This window comes from Pleurodeles waltl, chromosome 3_1 (assembly GCF_031143425.1).
Source record: "Pleurodeles waltl isolate 20211129_DDA chromosome 3_1, aPleWal1.hap1.20221129, whole genome shotgun sequence".
NCBI classification, from domain to species: domain Eukaryota; kingdom Metazoa; phylum Chordata; class Amphibia; order Caudata; family Salamandridae; genus Pleurodeles; species Pleurodeles waltl.
In genome coordinates, this window is record NC_090440.1 from 1,743,886,133 (window position 1) to 1,743,912,705 (window position 26,573).

The following is a 26,573-nucleotide window of genomic DNA, read 5'->3' on the forward strand; positions in this document are numbered from 1 at the left end:
CGACGCAGCAGGCAAAAGGGTGGCGGCACAGGCAGCAAACCAGTGGCGTATTGCCAATTCACAGGCTTTGTTGGCCAGATACGATAGGGCCCATTGGGACGAAATGCAACACTTTATAGAACATTTGCCCAAGGAGTTCCAAAAGAGAGCGCAGCAAGTAGTAGAAGAAGGACAGAGTATCTCCAACAATCAGATACGGTCAGCAATGGATGCGGCACACACAGCTGCTAGAACTGTCAACACAGCAGTAACAATAAGGAGACATGCATGGCTGCGTACATCAGGATTTAAACCAGAAATACAGCAAGCTGTGCTGAATATGCCATTCAACGAACAGCAGTTGTTTGGGCCGGAGGTGGACACTGCGATCGAAAAACTTAAAAAAGACACTGACACGGCCAAAGCCATGGGCGCACTCTACTCCCCACAGGGCAGAGGCACATTTCGAAAAACACAGTTTAGAGGGGGGTTTTGAGGACAAAGCACAGAACCCACAACCTCACAGACAAGACCCACTTACCAGAGCCAGTATCAGCGGGGAAGTTTTCGGGGACAATATAGAGGGGGACAATTCCAAAAGAATAGAGGAAAGTTCCCAAGTCCCAAAACTCCTCAAAACAAATAGTGACTTCCAAGTCACACATCCCCAACACATAACATCTGTGGGGGGGAGACTAACCAAATTTTACAAACATTAGGAGGAAATAACAACAGACACTTGGGTCCTAGCAATTATCCAGCATGGTTATTGCATAGAATTTCTCAAATTCCCTCCAAACGTACCACCAAAGACACACAATATGTCAAAACAACATATAGATCTTCTAGGACTAGGGGTTCAAGCATTGCTACTTAAAGAAGCAATAGAATTAGTACCAAAACACCAGAAAGGAACAGGAGTTTACTCTCTGTACTTTCTCATACCCAAAAAAGACAAGAGTCTGAGACCTATATTAGATCTCCGAACATTAAATACCTACATCAAATCAGATCACTTTCACATGGTTACATTACAAGACGTAATTCCACTACTCAAACAACAAGACTACATGACAACACTAGACCTAAAGGATGCATATTTCCATATACCGATACATCCTTCACACAGAAAGTACTTAAGGTTTGTATTCCAAGGGATACATTACCAATTCAAAGTGTTGCCATTCGGAATGACAACTGTGCCAAGAGTTTTTACAAAGTGCCTGGCAGTCGTAGCTGCACATATCAGAAGGCAGCAAATACATGTGTTCCCGTACCTAGACGATTGGTTAATCAAAACCAACACGCTAGAAAAATGTTCACAACACACAAAGTATGTCATAGAAACCCTCCACAAACTAGGTTTCTCAATCAACTACACAAAGTCACACCTTATACCGTGTCAAACACAGCAATACTTAGGGGCGACAATCAACACAGCAAAAGGGATTGCCACTCCAAGTCCACAAAGGGTTCAGGCATTTCACAATGTAATACAGGCCATGTATCCAAAACAAAAAATACAAGTCAAAATGGTGATGAAACTCCTAGGCATGATGTCCTCATGCATAGCCATTGTCCCAAACGCAAGGTTGCACATGCGGCCCTTACAACAGTGCCTAGCATCACAGTGGTCACAGGCACAGGGTCAACTTCTAGATCTGGTGTTGGGAGACCACCAAACATACACCTCGCTTCAATGGTGGAACAGTATATATTTAAACAAAGGGCGGCCTTTCCAAGACCCAGTGCCACAATATGTAATAACGACAGATGCCTCCATGATAGGGTGGGGAGCACACCTCAATCAATACAGCATCCAAGGACAATGGGACACTCACCAAAAACAGTTTCACATAAATCACTTAGAACTATTGGCAGTATTTCTAGCGCTGAAAGCATTTCAACCCATAATAAGCCACAAACACATTCTTGTCAAAACAGACAACATGACAACGATGTATTACCTAAACAAACAGGGAGGCACACACTCAACACAGTTGTGTCTCCTGGCACAAAGAATATGGCATTGGGCGATTCACAACCACATTCGCCTAATAGCACAATTTATTCCAGGAATTCAGAATCAGTTAGCAGACAATCTCTCTCGGGATCAACAACAGATCCACGAATGGGAGATTCACCCCCAAATACTGAATACTTACTTCCACAGTTGGGGAACACCACAAATAGATCTATTTGCAACAAAGGAAAACGCAAAATGCCAAAACTTCGCACCAAGGTACCCACAAGATCAGTCTCAGGGCAATGCGTTATTAATGAGTTGGTCAGGGATATTTGCTTACGCTTTTCCCCCTCTCCCACTCCTTCCATATCTAGTAAACAAGTTGAGTCAAAACAAACTCAAACTCATACTAATAGCACCAACATGGGCAAGACAACCTTGGTACACAACACTACTAGACCTTTCAGTAGTGCCTCATGTCAAACTACCAAACATACCAGATCTGTTAACGCAACACAAACAACAGATCAGACACCCAAATCCAGCATCGCTGAATCTAGCAATCTGGCTCCTGAAGTCCTAGAGTTCGGACACTTAGACCTTACACATGAATGTATGGAGGTCATAAAACAAGCTAGGAAACCTACCACTAGACATTGCTATGCAAATAAGTGGAAAAGATTTGTTTATTACTGCCATAATAATCAAATTCAACCCTTACACGCATCTGCCAAAGACATTGTAGGATACTTACTACATTTGCAAAAGTCAAACCTAGTTTTTTCTTCCATTAAGATACATCTTACAGCAATTTCAGCTTACCTGCAAATTACGCACTCAACATCTCTATTTAGGATACCAGTCATAAAAGCATTTATGGAAGGTCTAAAGAGAATTATACCACCAAGAACACCACCAGTTCCTTCATGGAACCTCAACATTGTCTTAACACGGCTCATGGGTCCACCTTTTGAGCCCATGCACTCTTGTGAAATGCAATACTTAACATGGAAAGTTGCATTTTTAATTGCCATCACATCTCTAAGAAGAGTGAGTGAGATTCAAGCATTTACCATACAAGAACCATTTATTCAAATACACAAGCATAAAGTAGTTCTACGGACAAATCCTACATTTTTACTAAAAGTCATATCACCGTTCCACTTAAATCAAACAGTAGAATTACCAGTGTTCTTCCCACAGCCAGACTCTGTAGCTGAAAGAGCACTACATACATTAGACATCAAAAGAGCGTTAATGTACTACATTGACAGAACAAAACTAATTCGAAAAACAAAACAATTATTTATTGCTTTCCAAAAACCTCATACAGGAAATCCAATTTCTAAACAAGGCATTGCTAGATGGATAGTTAAGTGCATTCAAACCTGTTATCTTAAAGCAAAAAGAGATCTGCCTATTACACCAAAGGCACACTCAACTAGAAAGAAAGGTGCTACCATGGCCTTTCTAGGAAATATTCCAATGACCGAAATATGTAAGGCAGCTACATGGTCCATGCCTCATACATTTACCAAACACTACTGTGTAGATGTGCTAACAGCACAACAAGCCACAGTAGGCCAAGCAGTACTACGAACATTGTTTCAAACAACTTCAACTCCTACAGGCTGAACCACCGTTTTTGGGGAAATAACTGCTTACTAGTCTATGCTCAGCATGTGTATCTGCAGCTACACATGCCATCGAACGGAAAATGTCACTTACCCAGTGTACATCTGTTCGTGGCATTAGTCGCTGCAGATTCACATGCACCCACCCGCCTCCCCGGGAGCCTGTAGCCGTTTAGAAGTTGATCTTGAACATCTGTATATTTGTAAATATATTACTTTAAACTACATTATGTACATTACTCCATTGCATGGGCACTATTACTAGCATACACAACTCCTACCTCACCCTCTACGGGGGAAAACAATCTAAGATGGAGTCGACACCCATGCGCAATGGAGCCGAAATGGGAGGAGTCCCTCGGTCTCGTGACTCGAAAAGACTTCTTCGAAGAAAAACAACTTGTAACACTCCGAGCCCAACACCAGATGGCGGGATGTGCACAGCATGTGAATCTGCAGCGACTAATGCCACGAACAGATGTACACTGGGTAAGTGACATTTTCCATATATATATATATGTGTGTGTTTATATTTTTTTTCCAAAATTTTACTGGTTTTAGTTTAAACTTGGATACATGACGAATAGTGACGTACACTAATGGATCAAAGAAGGTATAAGTCACCAAACCACAAGGTTTCCCTCACAGTGATTTACTCAGGACGATACTAAAGACAGCATACAGACATGTGGTCAAACATTAAAGCCCTGAATTTACTTCCTTTGCAGGAACGGGTTTTCAGCCTGCGCCCAATGCTGTAAATCCCAATGCCCAGGATACTGGGATGTGTGGTGAAGTGAGCAGACAATTTCCATTGTCTGTTTATAGATCCTCGCAAGCAGAAGGGCAAGATCCTGAAACCTAGTGGTGAGTCCAGGACTGGTGTTTCAATAAGCTGTGTTTGTGGATAGGACCCCAGTCCAAAAAGACCACAATTTTGTTCTGCCTCAAACACATGGGTCAGGTATGTGTGTATAAATGTGTGTGTGTATACAATATATTAAATATATAAAGGAAGTCGGCATAGATGGAGCCCCTATATTATGTTGAATATCATCCCACATTGCCCATGTGTGTGCTCGCCATCTTAGTTTTTTTTTCCACCATTGGGTACGAAAGTGCTTCGGAGAGCTCCTGACTATTTTTAGGGTCGAGCCTGCATTGCATGTGCTCGCGCATGCGTATCGCAGCGAGACTCTTTTGTATTTAGAAAAGGACTCGGAGCCCTGTCAACTTCACGTCAGTGTTTTTTATTGGTTCGTGGGCTTCCCTAATAAAATCTGCTTGCTTTCATTAGTCGAAGGCACCCATATGTCATGCCTTTTCCAGTGGCAAGCCCTCCTCGAGCGCAGCGACCAAGTACAGAAAACATGCGAGGCTCGCTGTTTTCCATCGGGCTCGTGGACTACTTTTTCTGTAATTTACGAGCGCGATCTCACTTGGCAGAAGTCGAGCGCTTTACATTGTTATTTCCCTTTTTCGGGTTGTGTACATAAATGCACTTTCGCCCGATAGGTGAAAAGTCGGGTTAGGAGTTTACAACGCGATCAGCTCTAACATGAGCAAACGCGAGACCCGTTGCATTGCAAATGCTTGTTTCAATGAAGGTTTACGAGGAGTCCTTGGAGAACAAAGGAAAGTAAATTCGGACTTTGTGATAGGTCCAGCTGGAGTCTGAAATCTGAAAGCCCCTTCACCGCCTGCATGTTGCTGCTCAAAACGAAAGCAGAAAACGTGCAGGCACTGCTGAGTGTGTCCCAGTTTCTCAAAATTCATCATTTCTTTATAATCTGCATGTGAAGGCACCCTACGTTGGGATGTAGGTACCACAACCCTAGTAGGGGAAAGTAAGATACACACACAAAGTTTACCTGTCGAGGGTTGGGGTGGTGGGTGATTGGGAGAAACCGAATAAATCCCTCCAGCTTGCTCTTTCTCCTCCCCCGGTGCACTCACAGCTGCGCACGTCCCCAGCTCTGGGAGCTCTGCTCCTCTGTCGCCCTCTCTGCAGCAGGCCGAATGCTGGTTCAAGATTTCTTCTTCTACTATTTGGGCTGGAGTAGACCAGGCATCTTGAGCTTTTGGTTGTTATTCATATTGCTGCTTCTGGAAGTTCAGCATAAGGTTTAATAGCCCTTTAATGGTGTCTGCGAACTCTCCAAGGAAGTGTAGGGGGCCCCTCCTTCGAAGCCTCCCGGCTTCAACCCTGTGTACATCGGGCCTCGGCTAAATGGTAATACATGCTACTCAAGTGTGGTGTCGGAAACAAATATATGGCTGCAGCGTAAAATGAAAGCAACGCATATTTGAGCAATGAAAATGCAAGGGCACTGCTAACTTTAGTGGACAGCCGTGAATAGAGGTGCTTTTCACACTAAATATCTAGGAGGGTAGAGATCGAGATGGACCATCTCTGATAGGAGGGGATAAAATCAAGAGTTATTGAGGGGGCTACATGGAGGATGTATACACAGGGAATGTAGAAAGGAAGGAGAGTATTGTATGTGCATTATAAATATATAGTGTTATATACGTCTGGCATAGGCTTTGAAGCATGTTACAGGAGAGCAAAGGGTGGCATGGCACATGCGTTGCAACCCACTTTCTGTTCAGGATGCGAGGAGCGGGTGCTCTTCCGCTGCTGGAGCTGTGCCTTTTCGGTGAACAGGTAGGGGCACACTGCAGTTAAAAGCATTGCAACTGCACAGACGGTGGGGAAAGCATGCACAACCTTTCTCCAGCTGCGCGAGTTCTGTGGGTATGGGCAGCAGGAACTCTGTACAGCTGTCAGTGCTGCAAGGGTGCATAAAGTGTGCAAAGCATACACGACTGCTGCTGCTGCTTTGGGTCGTATTTGTTGTCCTTGTTGTGTGTGGAAGGGGACGTGTACTGCTGATGTTCCTCTTTTACCTGTTGCACGTAGGTGATGCAAGGAGGGGGGATGATGTGGCCTCATGGGAAGAGCTGCTGACTTTGTATCTGAGGAGCCATGTTTGAGTCCTGCTCGTGGTAGAAGAACATCCTCGCTTAAGGGCACTGTGCCTCAAAGCCACAGGCTAAAAAAGTGAATGTGACCTTGCACACATTAATGTAGTGCTTATGTAAAGTGCTCAAATGCCCTTGGGCCAAGATCTCAGTATATAAAAGGGTACAAAGGTGGTCAGGGGTGTTCCGGCAGGCCGGCTGGTCACGGGACACACGCATGCATTATGAAGACAAGTATGAAAGCGTTGAGAATATTTGCAAATTGAATGATACAATGCACATCACACAAGATATGTTAAAGTCTCTAAGGAATTCAAGAAGGGTATCTCAGTAATAGAAACAAAAAGGCAGGGTGGTTTCAAGTAGACCTTTATGATTTGGGAAAGTGCTGCCAGATGCAGTAACGCAAGAACAAAAATTTTTGCACAATAATTATTCAAGATTATGCAGTTGAAGCGGGGTCACTGCGAGTTATATAAATTGCAGGATTCCCATGTGTAATAAGGCAATAAAGGGGTATCTATTTGTCCTTTCATATGTTACAGCGTTGGGTTAGCTGGGAATAAGCAGGGAGTGCTTACTTACATGGAGGGGTATGTAACATGTTGGAGGCTACTGAGGTATGCAGCAAACACATCCAGGCATTGCAAAGTCTTTTGTAGGCTTATAAAACAAAAAAGAATATAAGCAGCATAGTTTAATTTGTTGGGAAGACGGGACCTTTCAATAGTAGGAGTTATTTCAGAAAGAGGCAGCAGTGTAGTAGGTTGCCTTTTTTTTCCTTGCTATCATTGCGTGTTCCTTTGTGTAGCGCAGGAAAGCATTCAGCGGAGCATACCATGGCTTTCTTTGAGGCAACCAATTATTCAAGCTAGTTTATTGGGACTGCGGCCACAACTGAAATGGCGGATACCAATTAAAGTAGTGTAAGGATCAACCAGGGTTTCTAAGCCCAGGAGTCAGCAATGCCATAGCGCCAAGTCGAAAAACACACTACATCCAATACTGCCAAAGATAGAGATGCAGTGAGCAGTTCCATCCTTTGGCCCCTCTTGCCTCAGGGTGGGTGTACAAGACACTGTCGGGGCAGAGGGGTTTGGTGGGCAGCGAGCTCTCTCAGCTCCCTCTTTTCCAGTGTGCCTGCTATGGCGCAAGACAAGTTAAGACAACAAGGGGGTCCAATAGTTGTTATAAAGGTCTCTACAACAGGCAGACAGCATCAGCACAGCCAGCCATCTGTTGGGGCCTGAGGAGTGACAAATAGGATTAATAAAAAAAAAAAGGGGGAGATATTGGGGTACTGCAGTGCCGGTTGGGATGTTGAGAGGACAAGTGGTGCAAAGGCAGTGGCCAGGTTATTGCCATGAATGCTAACGTGTTGGTTTCCATTGTAGGATGTAATAGAGGAAGGAGTCCACTAACAAGAAGAAGGCGGTGATCACCAATAACAATGGTGGTGGCCCTGGAGGCAAATAACCTGGCTGGGGAGAGTCAAAGCAGCAAAAGCCAACAGATTGGATAGGTGGGAACGGGCAGCCAGACCCAAAGAATGCAAACTGTGTGGGTCATCAGGCACTCCTACGTGTGTAGGGCGGTGGAAAGAGCTGGCAACAGTGGGTGGAATGCAATATTCCTGTTCCAGTACACAAGGGTTGAATGGTTAAGAAAGCCTGGGTTAAAGTGGAAGAAATTGGAAGGCTCATTCAGACATGCCAAACCCGGGCTTGAAAACCCATGCATTTTAATCATCCACTTGGGTGGGAATGACCTCCTGGCTTTCAGTAGGGACGACTTGTTTGACATTAGGAAGGAATTTTGCGGTGCTTGGCTAGGACCATTGGTGCCACTGAGGTGTTATGGTCTAGATCATTCCCAGGAGATCCTAAATAGGGGCTCAATCCCAAGGGGGAAAACAGTGGTCAAAAGGAGACTAAACAGCCTCAGTGCCAAATTCCGGTTAGTGGTGGGCTTAGCTGGGAATAAGCATAGTTTAATTAATTTGCGGCAACCAGACTGCCGTGGTCTGGATGGGGTGTACCTTTCGAACACTGGGGTGATGCATTTGTAAGGAACATAAGGGCAGCATTGAATGAAAGATGTTGAAGTGGAAGAACTGAGGCGCACCTATGGCATGGGGGGAGCATGCTGGCAGCTAAAGCTCCCAGCAAGGCGTGGCAGCACTTACAAAGCGATCCTAAAGAAAAATGGCAGGCTGCTTGAGGGGAACAGGCCACTAACAGGTAACAGTCAGGAACCAGGGTGTACTGGCAGGCTACCACAATTGGCTAATGGGTTGAACCGGAAGGAAACAATCAAGGGCAGAGCCTGTGGTCCAGAAGAAGTTGGTGTAACGATGACTGGGTCAGCTGGCAAGGAAGGGTGGAAACATTCACCCAGGATATCAATTCATTTTTGGGCTGGAAGCAGACGCTTGCCCTGAATGGAATGAATAGTGATACCGGAAGTGAATGGTCACACAGTGGGCTGGAAGCAGAGGCTTGCCCAATAGAAGGTGTGATTGTTCCGGAAGTGAAAGGTCACCAAAGCTGGGTTGGAAGCAGAAGCTTACCAGGAAGGAATTGAGTGGTTGTACAGGAAATGAAAGGTCATCCGGTTGGGGCTGGAAGCAGTCACTTGCCCGGAATGCGAATGAATGATTACACACAAGATGATAGGACACCTGTGACAGACTAGCTGGCACTGAATGTAGGGCACAGTGCTTGGGGGGCAGTGACGAGGAGGGCACAGGCTCGTTGAATGTCACCCAGTTGGGGCCGGAAGCAGACGCTTGCCCTGGATGTGAATAAATGGTTACACCCATGATGATAGGGCACCTGAGGGAGACTGCCAGCACTGAATGTAGGGAACAGTGCTTGGAGGCCATGAAAATAAGGGCAATAGCTCTTTGAATAAAATGAAATGGTGATGGAAGGATCGCTTTTAAGTCGAAAAACTGCCAAATAAACTGCAGCCTCAATTCTTTCACAAAAGTGAAATTGGTGTGGTCTGAGTTTTTGGGATCCGGGAGAGCGACCAGATGGGCGATGCTGGCAGCATGGCTGGACCATGGGCCTTAGTGGAGGCCACCCCCAGGGAGCAGAACCCGGACTGGTCAGGGATGATGAGGGGGAGATAAGGCAGGCAAGGAATTTAATGGTCAGGGAAGGGGACACTGGGTCCAGCCTTGTCGTAAATTTAGCTGTATGAATGTGGCTGGGGGGTGGAAGGTGTTTAACTGTAGGTGCCTGGCATTGGGCCCTCTTTCTCCTGGGGATTCTTCAGCGGACACCCACCTGCAGAGAAGGCAAGGAGCAGGGCTTGAGTACACCAGGGGAAAATGTTGCAGAGGTTTAGTAGACTTACAGGAGGTCCTTTTGGTGCAGAGGCCTGGCAGGTTGATTGACGGGATCAGGCAACAAGCAGGTGACAGGACCCAGGTGGGTACTGGCATGCTACCACAATGGCCTAGTGGGTTGAGCCAGGAGGAAACCATCAAGGGCAGAGCCTGTGGCTCGGAAAAAGTTGGTGTAGAGGTGACTGGGTCAACTGGCAAGGAAGGGTGGAGACGTTCACCCAGGATGTTAATCCATTCTTGGGCTGGAAGCAGACGCTTGCCCTGAATGCAATGAATAGTGCGACCGAAAGTGAATGGTCACCTGGTGGGCTGGAAGCAGATGCATGTCCGATAGAAGGTGTGTGGTTGTGCCGGAAGTGAAAGGTCACCCGGCAGAATTGGAAGCAGATGCTTAACTAGATGGAATTGAGTGGTTGCACCGGAAATTAAAGGTTACCCGGTTGTGACTGGAAGCAGACGCTTACCCGGAAGGCGAATTAATATTTACACCCAAGGTGATACAGCACCTGGGGCAAACTGGCCAGCACTGAATGTAGGGCACAGTGCTTGGGGGGCTGTGACAAGGAGGGCACAGGCTTGTTTAATGTCACCCGGTTGGGTCTGGAAGCAGTTGCTTGCACTGAATGCGAATGAGTGGTTACACCCAAGGTGATAGGGCACCTTGGGCAGGCCAGCTGGCACTGAATGTAGGGCACAGTGCTTGGAAGCCATGTAAAAGGGGCAATAGCTCTTTGAAATAAAATGAAATGGTGATGAAAGGATCGCTTGTAAGTTGAAAAATTGCAAAATAAACTGCAGCCTCAATTCTTCCACAAAAGTGAAATTGGTGTAGTCTGAGTTTTTGGGATCTGGGAAGGCGACCAGGTGGGGGGTGCCGCCACTATGCAGAGTGCAGCTTCATGGGCTGAAACTTTAACCCAACCTAGAGTTCCCTTCCCTGAAGCCTCAGCCCTTGTTGCGGGCTCCCTCCTCCAGAAGCCCTGACCCAGCAGCAGTTCTGCACCTCTTGCTCCGGTGCTGGGTTCAGCCTGTCCAGATGGCCCTGGATGGAGATCCGGCTCCCAACTCCCCGCCCTCCAGACCGCCTTCTTCTTGTCCCAGGGTCTCCAGGCTCACAAGCTGCTCACTGTCTTCCCATTCCCCTGTCCCAGTGTAGCCAATCAATCAAACATTTGTAAAGCGCGCTACTCACCCGCTAGGGTCTCAAGGTGCTGAGGGAGGAGGGGAGGGAAGGACTGCTACTGCTCGAATAACCAGGTCTTGAGGCGTTTCCTGAAGATCAGGAGGTCCTGGGTCTGTCGAAGGTGGGCAGGGAGGGTGTTCCAGGTCTTGGCGGCGAGGTGGGTGAAGGATCTGCCGCCGGCTGTAGTTCGATGGATGCAAGGGACGGCAGCGAGGGCAAGGTAGGTAGAGCGGAGTTGGCGGGTGGGAGTGCGGAAGGTGAGTCGCTCGTTGAGGTAGGCTGGGCCTGTGTTCTGAAGGGCTTTGTGGGCGTGGATGAGGAGTTTGAAGGTGATCCTCTTAGTGACAGGGAGCCAGTGCAGGTCTCTGAGGTGGGCTGAGATGTGGTTGCGGCGAGGGATGTTGAGGATGAGGTGTGCGGAGGCGTCTGTATACATGTAGTTTCTTCTGGCTTGGCTGTGGTTCCTGTGTAGAGCGCATTGCTGTAGTCCAGTCTGTTGCTGACGAGAGCGAGGGTGACCGTCATTCTTGTTTCAGTGGGTATCCATCTGAAGATCTTGCGAAGCATGCAGAGGGTGTTAAAGCAGGAAGATGAGACAGCGTTGACTTGCTGGGTCATGGTAAGCGATGAGTCCAAGATGAAGCTTAGATTGCGTGCGTGGGTGGTGGGTGTTGGTGCGGTTCCTAGGGTGGCTGGCCACCAGGAGTCATCCCATGCGGAGCGGTTGGAGCCGAGGTTGAGGATCTCTGTCTTGTCCGAGTTAAGTTTGAGGTGGCTCTTCTCCATCCAGGTGGCGATGTAGTGCAGTCCGTCGTGGAGGTTGGTTTTGGCTGTGGCGGGGTCCTTGGTGAGTGAGAGGATCAGCTGGGTATCTTCTGCGTAGGAGACGATGTTGAGGTTGTGGGATCGGACGATGTTGGCGAGCGGTGCCATGTAGATGTTAAAAAGAGTTGGGCTGAGAGAAGATCCTTGGGGAACGCCGCAGATGGTTTTGGTGGCCCCCGACAAGAAGGGAGGAAGGCGGACTCTGCGTTCGGCCGGAGAGGAAGGACGTGATCCAGTCAAAAGCTTTGTGGCGGATCCCTGCGTCGTAGGGCGAGTGTAGAGAGTTTGGTGGCAGACGGTGTCAAAAGCAACCGAGAGGTCCAAGAGGATGAGGGCCGTGGTTTCGCCCTTGTCGAGCATGGTCCTGATGTCGTCGGTTGCGGCGATGAGGGCGGTCTCAGTGCTGTGGTTCCTACGAAATCCTGATTGGGAGATGTCCAGCCTGTTGTGGTCTTCCAGGAAGCGGGTCAGTTGGCCGTTGATGATCTTCTCGATGACCTTCACCGGGAAGAGGAGGAGGAAGATGGATCGGTAATTCTTGAGGTCTTCGGGGTCCGCTTTGGGTTTCTTCAGAAGGGCGTTGACTTCGGCATGCTTCCAGCTCTCTGGGAAGGTGGCGGTCTGGAAGGAGCTATTGATGATCATGTGGATTTGGGGGGTGATGATGGGGTTCGCTTTGTTGAAGATATGGTGGGGGCACTGGTCGGAGGGAGAGCCGGAGTAGATTGTGCTCATGGTTTTGATGGTGTCCTCGTCGTGGATGTGGGTCCAGGAGATCAAGAGGTTGGTGTGGCTGGGAGCGTCAGGGTTGGTGGTGGCCGTGGTGGTGATGGGGGGGGTGAAGAGTTGAAGCTTTCGTGGATTTCCATGATCTTGCGATGAAAAAAGGTGGCGAGGGAGTCGCAGAGGTCTTGCAAAGGAGGGGGGGTCGATGGAGTATGACCTGGGGTTGGTGAGTTCTTTGACGATGCTGAAGAGCTCTTTGCTGTTGTGGTCATTGATGTCGATGCAGTCTTTGTAGAAGGATCTTTTGGTGGTCCAGATGGGCTGGTGGTGTTTGCGGGTGGCTGTCTTGTGGGTGGCATGGTTGCTCTCTGTTGGTTTGTGGCACCACTTCTCGATTTTCCGGCATTCTTACTTGGAGGACTGAAGGTCGGCGGTGAACCAGATGGCCTTGGCGCTGGTGTGGTTGTTTGGGGATTTTCTGAGCAGAGCCAGGGTTTTGGTGCAGTCGTCTAGCCATTGTCTGAGGTTGAGGGCGGCTGTGTTGGGGTCGGTGGTGCTAGGTGGCGGGGCCAGGGCGAGGGTGGAGATCAGTTGGTCTTCCGAGATCTTGTTCCAGCTGCGGCAGGGGATCTGTTGTGGGCGGTGGTGAGCGGTGTGTTACTGGGAGGTGAAATGGATGCAGCGGTGGTCGGTCCAGTGAAGTTCTGTGGTATGGCTGAAGGAGACGTGGCTGCTGGCAGAGAAGACGGGGTCTAGCGTGTGGCTGGCGGAGTGGGTGGGTGTGGGTAGCCAGCCTTCTGAGCCCAGCTTTCTATCCCTGTCCTGGGCTAAGCAACCCTCCTACACCTTGCTGTCCTGAGATCAGATCCCCTCCCCCCCCCCCCCCCCCCCCCCCTTTCCCTCCCCTCTTGTCTTTGTCTCCCTTGGGATGGCAGCAACTCGTCCACCCCAGTCTCTCTCTGTTCCGGGATCAGCAGATCTCCACCCCTTCCTGTCCTGGTTGCTCTTCTCCCTCTCTACCCATCTCTGGCTCACACGCCCTTCTTCTCACTGTCCTGGGATCGTCCTCCTCCCTCTTACCTCTGACAGTGCACCTCTGCTCAGCACCCTGCCCTATTGGCGTCGGTGAAGCGGCTTTGCAGGTCTCTTCGCAGCCCTCCAGCAGGTCCCCAAGAACAGTCTCTGGGCTGCGGCCGCAGAAGCTGGGAACTGCCTGTGAATCTGGACGTGCCCTCTTCCCACTCCACATTACAAGTCTGGAGTTTCACACTTTGGAATGGCTGGCCATATGCTCCAATAATAATTATATCGTATGCTGTTTGTATACTTTTAGAAACCGAAGACCTGTATGTACTCTTTTGTTAGATCTGTGCAATTACAACTTCACAAGAAGACGCAAGGTTGTTCCAAGGTCCCGACATTGGATCGCAACACAATACATTAGTTTGCTTTGGGATATTCTCCAGAAAGTGTCCCTGGGTTGGAATTGTGAGGTTTGTTTTGCAGATTCTTGTTAAAATAACATGTATATATCCCATAGCCAAACAAAGCGTTGCCACGGGAAGCGCAGCGTCAGGCGTGCCCTGTGAAAGGAGCACCCGGGCACAGCTGCCAAGGGATACGTGTACAGTGACATCATTGTAGTTAGCGCAGTTAAAGGTGCATACGGGCCGTGCATAATATGTCGATTTATATTACATGTACAGATGTGTGTGTTTAGCTTTCCAAACATGCGAAGGCCGTTCGTAAGTTGCATGCGGTGATGCCTGTCCAGGCACCCATGCATGTGTCGCCGACTAATTTTCCAATGATTTATGCACGTTTGTTCCTGAACTGAAAGTTTCTGTACACAGCAGTACTACGTTGTAGCTCTGTGCACTGTACGGAGTAGTGAGGTGCACTTAGGCAGTTTTGTTTCCCTTGTGCCCTTGGCTCAGGGGCAGGAAGAGGTTTTCCTGGTGGAGGATACGTTAGCACTGCAAGTTCCTCAACCGGAAAGTACACAGGACTGGACAAGTCTGGAATGCGACAGATAGCGCAGAGGAAAAGTGTCTGCAGAGAACCCAATCTCCCCTGCTACCTTTTGGAATGTTTCAAATATCAATTTGCACTTCAACCCCAGCTCCCTCTCAATGGCCTCTTCCGTTAACAGATGCACAATTTTTATTTTTCCTTTTTTTTTTTTTTTTACTAAGTGAGAGATCTTTAATTGCCTGTTTACAAAACTGTGTGTTTAAGCAGTGATTCTGCAGCTGTTGCCTACAGCACACCCATACAGCTACTCGCACACCCATACAGCTACTCACACACCCACTCATAAACCCATACAGCCACTCAGACCCACTAACTGACCCATAGAGCCACTCATGCATCCACTCCCAGACCCATACACCCACTCACACACCAATAAAACCACTCACACACCCACTCACAGACCCATACAGCCGCTCACACAACCACAAAACAGTCACACACCCACTCATAAACCCATATAGCCACTCACAGACCCATGCAACTTCTCAAACACCCACTCACACACCCAAACAATTCAGTCATCCTCCCACTCACAGACCCATTCAGCAACTCACACACCCACTCACACATAGCCAGTCACTCACCGAACCATAGAGCCACTCACTCACACACTCGGGCCCATGCAACCACTCACAGACCCAACAGTCGCTCACACACCCACACATCAAACCATACAGCCACTCCCAAAGGTTACAAGGGCATTATAGTTAAGATTTTTGTCTTTTAAAAAAAACCTTAAAAATTCACTAAAACGAACCAAAGGTTACAGGGATATTATAGTTAGGAAATAACATTAAAAATAGTAGAAATTCACTTTAAAAAACCCAAAGGTTTACAAGTACATTATAGTTAGGAAATAGCATTAAAAAAATCTTAGAAATTCACTGAAAAACCCAAAGGTTACGGGGACATTATAGTTAGGTTCTGAATTTATTCACACAAAACCATAGAAATTCAGCAGTTATTGTTATCTCAAGGTATCTATAACTCATGCCCTCGCCATGCACTGCTAATTACCCCAGACATTACAGTACTCATGATATCTTTTATAACATTATTAATAATATCAGTGTAACATTAGTAGTCAAATTATTGATAACTGTGCATGGCGTGGGCACAAGTTGTAATTATCTCAGGGCACGAGTTCTAGTTACTTGAGGTAACTATAACTGATGAATTTCTGTTGTTTTGTGCAAGTAAATTCAGAACCTAACTATAACTGTTGATATATAATGTGTATCTATGTGTGTGTGCGCTGTGTGTGCGCATGTATGTCTGTCTGGTACCAAAAACAAGATTAGAACAATGCTGGGCTTCTTTATTATGTGCTTCCCTTTCTTTCAGTGATCAACTCGCACATTTTTAGGAAAAGCTCTACTGAATAATTTAAACCGGCAGTATGTATAATTCTAACAAGTACAGTAAAACTACAATGACGTAATATAAATTGAAGTCTCTGTCCACAGCATCAAATGTGGATGATATTAAGTCACTTTCATTTTAACTGGGTCTTCCGTCTAAACATTCTACCAGATTGAAAGTGTTTGGATGTATTTAATAAGCTAAAATTAAAGTTTTGCCTCTAATTACCATAGTTGTTTTAGCGCTCCTTCAAAGATTGTGAAGGCAACAGAGCAGACATATTTTATGCAACTAATAATCTTTGTACCAGAGGGCCAGAAAAACAGAGGTGTTTTGCATAGCAGGTGTTTTGATTTACTACTTTTTGAGGTTTTATTCTAAGTGCCATATTGCCAGGCACCATTGTATCCAAACTCAGAGGTGCTGTAAAAGAGGCGCTATATGCAAGATTAAGTTGGGACACTATGCGCATAAATCTGATAACTGCTCAACTATGGCATTCTACAGGAAATGCTGCTTAAGTTAATTGTAACAAGGGGTGTGACAGTCTAAAGGTAAACGTGCACAGCAGAATGTGCTTTTCGTGAGTCCGAGTTGAAGATAGGGTCATGCACTTGCTTGTAGACCTACAGATCACAGGTTCGCATTTACAAGAGAAATTGGGTAGTGACATTTCTTTGGGGCTTTTTAATTTGTAGTAGGAGCTAAATATAGGCTTTAATAATAGTGACATCAGTCCTAGAAGTGAAACAAAACAGCGGCGGCAGCTACTAAAGACAGAAACACAATTGTCACCTCTTGTACCCAGGCTCCTCAGTAAAGAATTGCGCTCTGCAGCATGACTTGTAACACTTTTATTATCTTGAGTGTGTGAACTGTGGAGTAAACTTACTTTTACTCCTGACACAGGTACATAAAGGACCAGCTTGTCATCAAGGGATCAGCCAGTGGAGCTGGGTGCCGCGCTGGGGACTTTACACTGTAAACATGCTTTCTTCCTTTTGACCAAAGAGTACTTTAATTACATTTAAAGGGAAACACGGGATGGACAGCAGCCTCTCCTACAGTACCATATTCATTTTCTTTTCTTTCTGTTTCGTGCATTTTCTCTCTCATATTCTCTTTATGTATCTCTCCATTTCGGTCTCCCTTTTTTCCGCTCATTCTCACACACTTCACTGTTCGGTCATGTCTCCCTTTCCTCAACTCTTTTTCACGCTCTCCTACCTTCTCCTCCTTTTTACTCCCCACTTTCATCTATTTCTGTCTTGTAGTCAAACCCGCGCTACACTCCATTCCCTTTTTTCTCAGCCCGCCTTCTCTCGGAACATCAAAGATTTCTTCCCCCCCCTGCATTCTGGTTTTTAAAATGTTGCTGTTCCGTTATAAACGTACATTATGTGTTCCAGAATATTCCGAGAAACACAGAGCACGACGAGCTACTCAATCACTCCCGACAATCCCTTGTGTTGGCCACCATAGATGATTCTTTCATCCGTTGACGACCCCCTAACAAGGATAAAAATATATGGCCTATATGACATCTGTAAGAGCCACATTAACCCAAGAGAGAAGGGCTGGAGCAAGTGAAGGGAATGAATATGTAGAGCTACAAGAGGAGAAAGTTAACAGAAACATCAAATGAATGCGAAAACGTGATGCTAGGGAGAGCAGCTCAAGAAAAAGTCAAATGAGATAGATGGAAAATGCATAATGAGGGAGAAATGAGAGATAGGACTTTATGACAATAGTTGAGAACATATATCATATGATGATGAGAGAATGAAAACTGTAGGTGAAAGAAACGAAGAAAAGAGGACAAGCAATGGTGAAAGGATTACAGAAAAGACTGCCACCATTGTAGCATAGCATATTTCCTGAACCTCACATTCCATGACCTAAATCAACTAGTTTTTTTCTACGTGAAATGCATATCAGAAATAACAAGGACTTCATGAGAATTAAAGTAGCATTTGCCTTAAGCAGTAACAGAAATAGGGGTTTCACCATCTCTAGTGAAGTGGCCAGTGTTTGTTCTCACCTGTCTGGGTGGAAAGGAGCCTGCCCTAGAAACCAGCCGTGTCAGGCTTATTGGGTAACTGTCCCCGATTTTAAAATATCTCTGAAATCAGGAAAGCAAGGTTAAATGCTGCCTGAAAGAAAGTCGGGTGCGTGTTCATCTTTTCAAATGTACATATCAAAAATGCCTAAAACCGTGAACCAGTGTGTCTGAGCACTGATGGCTTGACAGAGCAGGGGCAAAATGTTGAAGATAAGTGCATTTGAATCAGCTAGATTCACATCCATAAAATAAATGTTTGGGAACTACAAAATAACAGAATGGGGTTTTAAATGCAGAGTATATTCAAGCCAAATAAGCAAGATGGGTTTGTGAATTAAGGCATGCTACTGACATTTGTAATGATCTGAAGATCAAGAGTTCACATCCTGGTAAGGCAAACTCAGAACTCCATCCTTCCAAGGTTGTTCACAGATGGCAGAAATGAAATATCAATGGATCTGTCTGTAGCTATTAGTACTGGCCTTGCTTATACACTGACCCATCTTGTCTCATTGTTGAATGAATAATGTGGTAAACAGTTAAAGATGCATTACATGTAGGAAACCAAACCTTGGGGAGATGTAGGACAATTTGAAAACAGACTATTTTCCATGGAATATCTTTTGGCTTCTTGTATGTTGCTTGAAATTCTAGCCCAAACCCTTCTTTTTTCAATTTTCGCTATGCTAACTTGTGCACTACAACTCACATTTTCAGTTTCTACCTCATCACTTCTCAAATTCACCAGCCACCACTGGCCTGCAGCATGAGTTTGAGGGTGGGTGGGGTCAAAAACTGTAACAAAATTCATAAATGTTTAGCACCGGCACAGTAAGGAAGGGTTTACAGTTTTATGAATGGCAAGAAAATTGGAAGCCTGACCCAGTGCTATTTGTGTGGTATACATTTCAGTGCATTTTTGATTTTTATTTCCACCATCCAGTAGGACTGTTTGAAATTGATTTGTTGGCTCTGTTTTCTGTCATCTAAAGCCATTTCTGTTTTCTTGTACAGGGCGTCTGATCTCCAGAACACTATCGCCACACAAGGCGTACAACTCCATGGAGGATGGGGTTACATGTGGGAGTACCCCATTGCAAAGTAAGTATAGTGAGTCCCTAAAGGTCATATTGTGTTCTCTGTAGGTTTGAGGGGAACATTCGGGCTATTGCAGAATCCTTCAGTACCCATAAGCGATATGTGGAACTCAACCACCTGGGTGCATATGTGTTTGGCAACTGTATGTAATTGTATAGATGGGGGTTACTGAAATAGACTTCAATAATATGTCTGAAGATTTGAGTTGTTCGCTGAAAAGTATTGGAGCACTATGTTGTAATGGTGCACCAAGATGCATAAAATGACACACTAACTTCTAAATGTGTGTCCATTGATGCATTTGAAGGTTGCGAGTCATATTTGAATGTCATTGATGCGTTTGAAGGCTGTGAGTCATATTTAAATGTAATTACTCTTGCAGTAGATGACGCATGTTATGTTTGGTTTGGGAATTTTCATCTTTTACAGCTACAAGACCAAATGGAGTAAATCTGATACTGATGACGACCTCTGTAGTCCTATACCAGGTGCTATGAAAAGAGCTGCGGAATTATAAGCTTGTATTGGCATTGTGCTACTGATCTGCCTGCAAGTTATCTTTCTCCTAAAGCTTCCATTTGTTCAGCTTGGTTAGCTACCTTCATTAGGCATGTATGCCTTTTAGCTGCTAACAAGAACGATTGATTAAATAGATGATAGATTTCATAGGTCTGCAGATACTGAAGGGGGAGTCTGACAGGCAAGGCTTGATATTCAGTGCAACTTACCAAAGAAAGAGTGGGTTCATTCAAACTGAAGACTGACAAAACTATCAAGCAGAGGAATTTGGGTATATGCCTTGAGTTAGGTATATGATGTATGAAAAAGTTTGAAATTGCTATCTGCAATAAATGCATAATAATGTGAAGCTAAGAAACATAAGACGTTTTAATGGCATTGCATAGAAATTATGATAATTGTAAAGTGCTGATGGGTTTGTGGTGTTTGCTTTACTTATTATTCTTTACTGTTACCAAAGAATAGTTCATGCAATAGGGGTTATTGCAACTCGGAACGTGAAACAGATGAGCAGCATAGACATTGTGTGAACTGTGATAAAGCTCCACATAAGCAGTCATAGAACAGGAAGCCTCAAATAGAAGGTATCCATTAGATGGGAGTAATTCGTAGATTAGCAGCATACAGACGGACTCTAAGGTTGATGGCCCTTAGAGGAAGGATAACAAGGATGGGAGTCTGTGGTGGAATGGCAAACATAAACAAGATTTATAGAACCATAAAAGAGGTGAAGCATGAGAGTAAATGCAGTTGTTAGGCTTCACATAAATAAGAAGATCAGAGATTAAGTCAATTGAACTTGTCAGGATGAGCATTATTGAGATGCAACCATAATGAAACACAGAAGTGAAGAAGATAGGAGATACAATATGTTAAGAAGAATACTCTTTACATCCATTTATGCTGCCCAAAACAGCTTTGCGGCTGCTCTCGCACCCGATTTCTTTGTATTTCTGAAGTGTGTGCTTCCGAGGATAACAGAATTTTTCACTTACCATTTTGGTAATTGTAGTATTACACATTCACTTTTTGGGGCAAATAATGAAGTAGGTTTCACGGCTTATGTGAGTAGTCTAGCACATTTACATTGACCATTTTATCATTCAGTAATTACAAATTGCAACTACCTGAGTGTCTCTCGAAGGGCTATGAGCTAAATCCCCAAGATCAAAAGGGTTACATCTGAAAAGACAGTTGCCTTGCCACTATCAAACCACAATTCTTTTCCCCACAATTTTGAATGGGAATAAAGGTGTTTTTTGGATTCTGGCACACAAACAACTTCACATTTGTACGTTTTACTTCCATTTTCTTCAGCAGCTTTCGCCTTCAAAGCAGAAGATATGCTCTAGTTAAAAACATGCATAATTCTTTGTTTATCATACTGATCTCAGTACATATGCTACAGTTTGCCTTCATTCCGCAAATCAGCTGTACAGCATCCCTGGCCTCACAATGTCTACCAAAATGGAAAAAGCTGAAATCAACTCTTTCAAGATCATATATGCTCCTAATCTCTCCAGAAGCTCAGTAAAAAGATTGAAACACAACACCCTGTAAGATTTTCCAAACACACTATTTGTTGATCAATATCACAGCAGATATGGAAAGCTTAAAATAGACCTCATCTTCTCCACATACAACAGTACATCCTGGTCCAACATCTTCAACAACAAACTCAACAGCACATCGTCGATTACCATTCCTTATGACCATAAGCTCCAAATAATATTCTCCTCAGCACTATTCAAGGGAACTACCACTATCTCCATCTACAATAATGGTAAGATTGTGATTCAGTGCACAGATTTGCACCTTGGACTATTTGACCACATTATTCCAGTCCTCTTCAATGCCCTATTGCAAGCCTCCTCCAATACACCATTCGACACATTATCTAGCCCCACACAACCTATTCAACCCCTCCCCCAGCTCCCCTTCCAATCCCAAACACGTGGTCTTGATACTCACTCCTAATAGGGCATCCTTACCAACATACCTCCAGTGTTCACAATACCCCCCCCCAAATATTCCCCGTCCCCTACTCCCTTCTTTTTAGCCAATCATTTACTTCCTCTCAACCTGTAACAACTAGCTACCCTCCAACCAAATCCCACTGCAATAATCGTATCCTGACGCATCACACACAGACTAGCCTATCCTACCATACCTGCGCATGACATTCCTCACTCCTAATTGCCAAAGAACACCCCTCCTCTACAAAGACAACCCACCAGCCACACCCCACACTCATCACTGACCCTCCGCAACCTAGTCCTCCGTCACCCATCAACATCATCACACTCCTCATCCGTACTAGCTACAATCCCTCTGTTGCGTAACTTCATCTGATAGCTCCAGGCCTCAACACCTCATCTCCCACCCACCGCACATCTTATTACCTCCGAAGACCTAACCTCCCTATCTGAACCCATACAGTTACAACCAAACCCACATATTTCCTCACTGTCACCAGCTAGCCGGAACAACCAACCTCATCTAAATCTACCTCCTGCACATTATGCACACATTCCCTTCACTCACGCTGACTATACATCTCCCTCAATCACTCACTTCACTCCTTCCCTTCACATGACATCAGCACACAATAACTGGCAAACAGCCGCACCTCACTTAACTGCCACCACTAGGACCACCTTTCACAAACCCACTGAGTCCACACAACATAGTGCTCTGCCTCATTGCATACGCCATATCCCCTCCCTCCTTCCAGTCAAAGCCCCCTCCCGTCAGACCCCTCTCCTCCCATCCCTTGTCTCCCACAGCCTACACCACAAACTAAACCCCCTCAGCTCAAAGCTCTCTACGCTTGTTGAGACTGTATCCCAACTAAACACCAGACTATGATCTCTCCTAGAGTACCTCTCCATCCAGCCGAAGATACACTATTCTCACTCAGTACTGTGCATTATTCCTCCATCTAGTGGTTGGAACCATAATTGTCCAATATACTAGTAGTCTAGTAGGCCATTTTTTAAAAACTTTTGTGTGTGTCAATGGTTCCTCCATTTGGTATCTTAACCAGCCTCCTCTGACATACACCTTCCCCGAAAGCTCCCATTCATGGTCACCATCTTCAGATTCTTTTTTTTTTCTTTATACTCTCGTCTCATCTTTTGAGGGAGGCGGGTGGGTCGCTTGTGAATCCAGGAAATTCTTCACGCTGCAAAACAACTCTTAAAGGTAAGAAACCATTTCATTTTGCGGCATTATTCTTTTCTGGATTCACATGCTGTGCATTGATTTTGCAGCAGTATTTAATATTGAGGTGGTTGGGATGAAGATGAGCTTAAATTTGTGAAAAAAATATTTTTAACTCTTTCTCTAACCTGAGCTTCCTTGTTCATTTGAATATCAATCTAATAATGGCTTATGAATGTGTGCACTAATGACCAAGTCGCCATCATGCAAATGTTCCGCAGCTGTATATTTGCTAGAAAAGCTGTAGTTGCTCCATTCTTGCGTGTTGAATGTACTTTTTGGTTTGGAATTTCATGATGCTTCTGCACTTGAGTGGCATATTTGAATCATTTGTGAGATCCATTTAGCAATTGTACCTTTTGTTAGTTTACCTTTGTTGTTGTCAGCAAAGGACACAAATAGTTGTTGTTTTTCCTGCTTGGCTTTGTTTTTTGTATACAGTACATAATTTCTCTTCTTGCATCAAGTGTGTGTAGCGCTCTTTCTGCTTGGTGTTATGACTTTAAGATGCACGTTGCAATATCCAAGTCATAAAGTGTTGAGATGTTTGGATACTTTTAGTGCCAGTTTGATTGTAGCTGTCGGGAAGGAAGGCACTGTTCTCGGCAGGCTGTAAATAAAAGGAGTTAATGATCAGCACACAGTGTCTCAGTACTTGATTACCACATTTGGCGATGACCTGCCGTACCCGTGGCCAGGCACCCATCAACCCGAGGTTACAGAACATTTGATGTCTACAGTTACCCTGCAACGCCAGCTTCGTGTTAACATCCGAGCATATAACCAGAAAGACATCGGCTGTATTACAAGGCTCACTTTTCCGGCGAGAGACCTCAGAGTCTACAGTGCGCTCTCTGGTGCATGGGCAATTCCATTTGGCCTACTCATAACTGTCAAGGAGGGTGCACAGATCTCTGTAACTTGTTGCACAGCAACCAGCATATTTTTTTAATTCCTGAAGCTGCTTGGCATACAGGGTGCACAAAGCACACTGGTGTACACTATTACATCGTCTTTTAAGACGCGTTGTAATAGTGAAGCTCCAGAGGAACAGTGATAGGGAGGAGGAGCCTCAGCCAACTGTCAGGTACTATAACCTTACCCCAGACATCTGAACGCGTACATATTTTAACAAGTTTACTCGAAGGTCCGGTGGCGCAGCAGTTTGGCCAATGGCTTCAAATTTAAAATAACATTTGACTGACCCGTTATACCACCCAGCTCACCCGTGCTCCAGCTATTAACTTCATTTTTCAGGAGAGCTGGTGCTTCGGTCCTTTATTCAGTAAACTCTGTGTACACTGTGGAAGGCCTGTCTTGAGTGCATCAGGGCCACTGACACTAACAAAGGACACCTAAGTAAGCCATTTACCACATTAGAGGAAAGCACCTTAAGAAATGGATTAAGCAGTGTTCTGCATTAATAAAAGTACAGGCGTTCACAGGAGCCTGTTTACTCTAAGCATCTTAAGAACTGGTATAAGCAGTCTTCAGCCTGAATAAAGTACACAAGTTCACATGAACGCTACGTTGAAATAATGTTTACATTTTTAATTTTGAAAGTCACACCACATGCAGTTTGGTATATGGTGAGTGCAGTACCCCTTGCTCATCAGCATTTGTGTACTTCAGAGAAATATTGTGTTTTTTTCTCATACTTTCTCTCATGGCAACCACATCCATATTAATGCCTCCTGTGCCCTTGGCTCATCAAGGAGCACCACCCATACCGTGGGAAGATTGGATAGCCATCTTTAAAACTTCTACTAGCCACAGTTTTAGCACAGCTAGAAGAAAAACATTATTAAGTGTGTTAAGGAGAGAAAGCCAACACATATTTAAGTACTTACCAGCAATTTAGGTGCAGAAAATCAGCCCATAGAAGATGTGTATAAGGAAGTAAAGCTACGCTTGGAACATATACCAATATAGCAGTGTTCAGATATACGTTCTATACTCATCCTCAGAAACCGGAAGAGTCCATAGGTAACTTTGTCAAGATTACGTGAACGACCCATGAAGTGCCAGTTTGGTCAGGTGACTGACGAACCTATAAGGACCAGCTGATAGTACAGTGTAGAAGTAAAACAATTAAAGAAAGATTATGGGCCGCAAAAAAATCCTTAATTGAAGGATGCCATACAGATTGTGAAAATAGTAGAAGAATCAGATTTTTGCATGCATGAAATGGGGAAAAGAGAAACAGACATAAAACGGGGTGTATCCACCATATGTAAGGAAGGTGAAGAACAGGAATGAGTGGGGATATTGAACAAATATGGTAAAAGTACAATGACATTTCAGAAGAAAGTGGCTGTTCTAAAACAAGGTAAAAAAAAAACTTGTTTCAGATGGGGAAGCAGTTTTCAATTAGGTGACTCAAAATCCTGTTTCACTATTACCAAAGATTGTCTGATGTGAGGGCGTCATGGGCATTACGCTGGAGTGTGTAAGGATAGTACTAAAATGAATGTAGCAGAAACTGAGTTGGGCGAAGTTATTACGAACAGTGATGAAGATCTTATTTTGATGATGGAGCAAAATGGTGATAACGAAGGCAGAAGAAACTGTCCTGTGGCCTCATTTTTGATAAAGGGGAGAGATGTGGATTTGATGGTGGACAGATAAATGCCCTGATGTTGTTTTGACACTCAGATATCAATCCAAGGGGGTGGGGTATCAGGGTCAAACCTTTGATATTTTAGGGTATTTTTCTGCTCCCATCAGATTCTAGTCAATTGAAGTTACTGGCAATATGTATGTGGCAGAAAGCAGACCTCACAGTATGGGGTGGGTGCATCTATTTGGTATGCACACTGTCATGAACCCCAGAGCGTCTAAACAAGTGATAGTCGTAAGTGCAGTGAATATACTAGAAGAAGCTAAAGATGTTTTAAGAGAGGAATTGGGCCTGTTGAAGGGTTATGTTCATGAGATTATACTAAAAAAAAAAGGGGCTGAGGAGAGTGCCTGTTGTAATCAGAGGTGAGGTAAAATAACATGTTAGATGACATGCTTCAAGATGGGATAATTGAGACAGAGGAAGTCTCCAGTTAGGTTTCTCCAGTGGTTAACTCAGATAAGCAGATGGTCGTTTTTGTGTAGACCTGAGAAGTGTGGCTCATGACATAATAACAGACCACTTTCATTTACCCAATATAAGCAAGATATTTTTGTTGCTGAATGGAGGAAAATGTTTCTCTAAACTAGATCTTAAGAATGCATATCATCAGATTTGGCTTTATGATAAATCTAAGAGCCTTTATAACGATGGAAGGGACGTTTCAGTCCACCAAAATGCCATTTGGTCTCTCTTCCGCGGCCAGTGTTTTCCAGCAAATGATGTCAGAGGTCTTCAAAGATGTAAAAAAAACAAATAAAAAATAATCTATTTTGAGGACAACATTTTAGTATTTGGGATGATGGAAGAAGAACTTAATTATGTTCTTCAACAAACTTTAAGGAGGTTGTCTGACACTGCTCTCACCTTAAGAAAGAATAAATGTAAGTTTCTAGTAAAAGAGATTGAATATTTAGGACATACCATAGTAGGGGAAGGAGTTTGACCACAAGACCATCTATTTTAAGCTATACCAGAAGCTACTACTCTGCAAGACAAAGTA

General features: G+C 44.8%; 1 protein-coding gene across 1 annotated transcript in view; it reads left to right on the plus strand.

The window, feature by feature from the left end:
* Positions 1-26,573, plus strand: part of ACADL (acyl-CoA dehydrogenase long chain) — a 365,613-nt gene that overhangs the window by 312,231 nt on the left and 26,809 nt on the right. The window contains exon 10 of the mRNA XM_069225664.1: positions 19,126-19,212. Within this exon, the coding sequence (XP_069081765.1) occupies positions 19,126-19,212 (87 nt within the window). The remainder of the gene's footprint in view (positions 1-19,125; positions 19,213-26,573) is intronic.